General features: G+C 54.0%; 1 protein-coding gene across 1 annotated transcript; it reads right to left on the minus strand.

Annotated features, from left to right (window-relative positions):
- Window positions 1-434: 434 nt before the first annotated feature.
- LOC135320861 (ryanodine receptor 1-like) lies at window positions 435-5,107 on the minus strand. Its single transcript, XM_064483990.1, is given in 9 exon segments — window positions 435-538; window positions 685-736; window positions 926-1,032; window positions 1,123-1,187; window positions 1,588-1,744; window positions 3,375-3,509; window positions 3,766-3,912; window positions 4,320-4,380; window positions 4,482-5,107. Coding segments are annotated over 9 exon segments (894 nt in total). The 5' UTR covers window positions 4,556-5,107; the 3' UTR covers window positions 435-442.
- Between the last annotated feature and the right edge of the window lie 324 nt (window positions 5,108-5,431).

Consider the following 5,431-nt stretch of genomic DNA (forward strand, 5'->3'; position numbering starts at 1 on the left):
TTTTCTCTTCCTTCCCCAGGCCTGTGGTAGTGGAGACACGCCCAGCAGATGATCTACTGCCCCCAGCAACCTCTATAACCAGGAATGAGTCCCTGGGGTTGGGGGTGGGTGTTTGGAATCAGTCTCTGCACCCCCTCCCCCTCCCAGTGGACACAATATAGTGGACATAACATGCCTGTGTCTCCCAATAAATGTGATTTTATCCTCTGCTGTCATCTTGGTTTTCTGGGGGGAGGGGAGGAGGGCCGAATTCCTGGATGCCTACTGACCCCCCCACAAATTCAACGATCCAGTACAACTTCAGGGATGTAGCACAGATATTATTTCTACAGCACATGGTCACCTCTCCACCAGCGGCCTTGGGAGGAGGATTTGGGGACTAAGGGGCTTGCTGTAAGAATAGGGCACTTGAAGTGTGAGTGAAGGGCCAGCTGTGGGTGTCTCAGCTAAGCTGGTCCTCATACTGCTTGCGGAAACAATCACCAGCAGGGGAGACATCCCAACATCTCTCTTGGTACATCTTCCAGACATAAGACTCCTAGGGGTTGGGGTTGGGGAAGAGTTGGTTGGTCACATCTTCAAATGCTTGATAAGATCTGAGCTTTTTACTGCCACCTGCTGATTGAACTTTTATTAAAATTCTCCATGTCCTTGCCCATTTTTCTCCCATTAACACCCCCTTACCTGACCCGTGTGTTCTGTCTCATCCTTGTTTATCAGACACATCAGGAAAAACCTGGGGTTGGAAGGGCTGTGAGAGCTAGGTCAGAACCAGCCTTACTTACCTTCTCCTGATTGGCTGGCTGAGAACCCACCCACATGGAAGCCACAGCCCTTTCCTAACTGACCAAAGCCCGGTATCCCTTCCCCGGATGTTGCCGGCCACGGCCCCACCCTCCTGATTAGCCAGCGGGCCCACACTCACATGTAATTGGCCAGGTTGTGCTCCTCTAGCAGGTGGGTCTCGAAACCATGCAGTGTCGTATCAAAGTCATCGCTGCCGATGCTGATGCCGCAGATGAAGCACTTGGTCTGTGGGTGGCAGGAAGCATCAGAGTCGAGGCCCATTTGACCCCCCCAGGGTCCTGTAATCCCTCTGGATCGCCCCCTGATATGGCCTACCTCCATATCGTCCCTCACTTTCTGTTGTTGGTCTCGGAGCTCACCAAGAGCGTCAGTGATCAGACCTGGGGAGGCCGGGTGCAAGTCAGTGCCTAATCTCTGACCAAATTCAGACTGCTCCTACTTCTAGCTACCCCCTTCTGAGCCTTGCCTCCCATTCCCTAATCTCTCATCTCCCTAATCTCACCCTGCTGCTTGAAAATAATACCTAGCATTTATTGAGCACTTAGCATGAGACCCTTACTACCTATGAATTGACTTATTTCTCACAACGACCCTATAAGACTAGTATAATTAATATCCCCATTTTACAGATGGAGAAACTGAGGTTCAGAGAGGTAACTTGCCCAAAGTCTCACAGTAGGGAGAAACAGAGCCAGGTCAACCAGATCCCGGGCCTGCAATCTCAGAGGAGCTAGTCTGCCTCTGGGCATCCCCACTCCCACAACCCCGACCAGCACTGACCCTGGATGATGGCCAGCAGGATGACGATGACAAAGAAGAAGAAGGTGATGTCGAAGACCACCCGGTACAGCTCATATTCATCACCTGCTGGGTCCTCAATCTCGTCCCCAATGCCCCCACCAGCTCAGACACCCACGTACATGTGAAACAGTTAACACTGTGGGGGCAAGGTGAGAAGCACATTAGTCATGCATTCAATCATTCGGTATTCACAAAGTACCTACAGGACCCTGGGCTAGTGGGGCAGGAGTCTCACAGTAATGGCTGAGACAGCCCTGGGCTCCGCCCTCACATGGCATCAGACAGTGACAGCCCAGAAGTGATCAGGGTTGTGACAGGGACAGCTCAGGCAGAGGGCTGAGGGCTGGGACGGGGAAAGCACAGTGTAATCGGGGGCGAGATGGGGGGAGTACAGGAAGCGCTGAAGCTCTGAAAGCCTCACAAAGCCTGGGTGATCAGGCAAGGCTTCCTAGAAGCAGGGACATGTGTGAACTGGAACTTGAAGGAAGTGTTAGGTGGAAGAGAGTGTTCCAGACAGGGAAAACCACACATGCAACGTCACCACTGGGGAGGAAAGAAGACATCTCGTTCCTGTGAGGAAGTGAAAGAGGGTCAGTGAAGCTGGAAAGTAGAGCTCCCGTGAGCAAGAACAGCAAGAGGAATGAGGTCCAGCCGATGGTCAAGGAGGGCTTCCTGTAGGAGGCAGCACTTAAGTTGAAAGGTGAGGCATCAAGGGAAGGGGTATTTGTACTCAGGGTCTGAGGTGGAGGTGGGGCAGAGAGACCGTCAGATGCAAAGGGCTTGGGTTGGGAGGAAATACATGATCTTAGGGGAACTGAGGGGCACCAGGCAGCCAGAGAGCAAAAAGCAAGAAGGACTGTGGTTAGACTCAGGCCAGGCTAGCTATTCCCTGGCTATTCATAAGCCATGCTGAAGGCACTGGGGAACCAAGAGGAAGTTCTGAGAAGAGAGAGGAACATGGTCTGCCTGGCATGTGGGAAAGATTTTACACTGTCCTTTTTGTGTCCCTGGGAAGTGGGAGAACCTAGTTGTCTTAGGTAAGGGCTAAGACCAGTGACTGGAGGGAACAAGGCTGAGTGGCAAGGCCAGGTCTGGGTGGTGGGGCTCAAACGTCAGGCTGAGGAGCTGGATAGGTCCCAGGAGCACGGTGCCTGATTACAGGCCATCTTCTGAGATAAAGCCCTGGGAAAATTCATTTAAATGTGGCCCATGCCTCTAGTAGGAGAAACTCAATTTGGTTATGATCATCTCTAGTAGACTAGAAGAGAAAAAAATGAAACCTGCATGGCATTCTTTGCGTGAAAATTTTAATTACAGATAATGATGACAATAGCTCACCTCTATGGAATCCTTGATCCCTACCAGGCAGTGTTCTACAACTATTTATTCTTAGATGATCAGGGAACATCACTACGTCCTAAAAGCCACCCTAGGATTTAAGCACTGTTATTATACACTCATTTCACAGGTGAGGACACCAGAGCATAGGGGAAGCTGAGTAGCCAACCCCAAAACATGTAGCTTGTAAGTCAGGCACTGTGCCTGAGCACCTTTCCAATAATAACAGCTTTAAAAGCTCAAATAATACGACAACAGTGGCTAACGTTTATCGAGCACTGTTCGAAGTACCTCACAAGTATCAGCTCACTGAACCCTCACGATAAGCCTACAAGGTAGGCACTGTTCCTAAGCCCCTTGGCAGATGGGAAACCTGAGGGTCAGGGGTGGTCGGAAGTTGCCCAAGAGCGTTGTGGGGAAGGGCTCACCGTCATCATGTCGTCACACTTCATGTCAGGCTCGTCCTCGTCCTCGCTCTTGTTGTAGAGCTTGCGGAAGAAGTCGAAGGCCACCACGGTGTACAGGTAGAGCACCACCGCCAGGAGGCCCACGGTCATCACCAGCTGGGGGCAGGCAGGGGGCGGGTCAGCGCCATGCTCAGCCGGCCCCTCCACCTTGCCCAGCCTTCGGGCTCCTGACCCTGCTGCTACCCAGGTGGCTCTCCCTGCTGGGGCCTCACGACCCACACCCACCCTGGCTCGGCCTGCCCTCCTGGCCCCTCCTCACCCTGGCCGCCCAGCCCTCACCCCTCCACCCTTGCTCAGACTGCCATGCTTGGCCCTGCCCGGCTCACATCCCTCAGGCAGTTCCTCTCCACACCTGTTTCCCATCGTGGGTGACGGAGGAGAGGATGGTGCGCAGTGTCTTGACCCCCATGGCAATGTCCAGGAGGTGAGCAGCGAAAAAGAAGTTGTTGTAGTGCCCCAGGAGGGACATCACCATGTACCAGCCCAGGTTCAGGAAAGACTGTGGGCACACAGAGTCAGGGTCAGAGAGCATTCCTGAGGGTCAAGGAGAGCTCGGGGAGCCCCCGGAACATTCAAGAGGGTCAGGTGCGCTCTGGGGGGTCAGGGTGCCATCGCTGGCTTGGGATTACTTGAGGGATCAGGAACACTCTAGAACAATGGAGCACCCTGGGTGAGAAGCCATCCTGGGTGGGGTTGAGGAGCCCTCTGCAGGACGTAGTCTGGAAATCCAAGAGCATTCTAGGGGACAAGGAGCCTTGGGCGGGTGTTCAGAGGGTGCCCGAGGAACAGAGGTGCACAGAGGCTCAGGACTCAGTCCCTGGTCAGGGCTCCCTGGTGCTGGAGCCCCCAACCCTCCCAGGGCCCTTCTCCTGCAGGTCCCTCCCCCACCTACAAGTCCCTCCTCACATTGTCGGTGAAGATGACCCCGAACTTCCAGATCTGGTACTTGACGCCGATGGACATGAGCCTGTCAGGTGGAGGGAAGAGGGATGGCCAGATGCCGGAGGGTCAGACCCTGGCCACCTCCCCTGCCTGCCCCTGGCCTGGGCAGGATCACCCCTGGCTCACCAGGTAAGCAGCCCCGGCGGTGGCTCAGGCTTGCGTTCACTGTGCGCTGTGATCTCCAGCGTGGACAGATCCATGCCCAGCAGCTCGGCGATCCGCTCCCGCCCACAGATGTCCCCGTGCTTGTCCAGGACCTGCGCAGGAGAGCAGAGGGCAAGCAGACAGCACTGGAGTGGGGCGAGTCATGGCCTGGGTTGGAGAGGCATCTGGGAACACTCTGAATTTTGTGTGAAAAATTGGGAATGCATTTTTCTGGGAAGAAGGGCCAGAGCTTTTTTCAGATCCTCAGGGGGAGGGTCCAAACATGATAAAGGTCCAGTTAATTCATTAGCCAAATTATTTGGGATAACTTATTATTTATTAGGCAGGTGGGCAAAGAATCCTATACAACTGGGCCGCCTGTCATCTATGGACTTATCTCCTCCCCCTCACCCCCTTACTCACTCTGCTCCAGCCACACTGGCCCCCCTCACGGCTCCTCAAATACGCCAGGCATGTTCCTCCCCCAGGACCTTTGCACTGGCTGTTCCCCCTGCCCAGGGCGGTCTTCCCCCAGATTTCCCCCTGGCTCACTCCCTTACCACCCTGCACAAGAAAGAGCAACCTCTCTGGGCCAGCACCCACGCACCCCCCAACCCTCTTACTGGACTGTTTTCCTTCTGCAGCACTTATCACCGCCTGAACACCATAAACGTGTTCCTCATCTGTCTGTCCAACTCGAGCATCAAAATGTGTTTACTGCTTGAAATGTAACTACTGCTTGGACTCCACGCCCTCCAAAATTGTTCTTGGCACGTAGTAGGTGCTCAGCAAACATCTGCTGAGTGAATGAACGTATCAGCCAACATGTATCTTTTTTTTTTTAGGTGCAGGTACTGGGGATTGGACCCAGGACCTCATGCATGGTGGGCATGTGCTCTGCCACTGAGCATACCGCAGCCCTGATGTTTTCC

The sequence above is a fragment of the Camelus dromedarius genome, unplaced genomic scaffold (assembly GCF_036321535.1).
Source record: "Camelus dromedarius isolate mCamDro1 unplaced genomic scaffold, mCamDro1.pat HAP1_SCAFFOLD_167, whole genome shotgun sequence".
NCBI lineage: Eukaryota > Metazoa > Chordata > Mammalia > Artiodactyla > Camelidae > Camelus > Camelus dromedarius.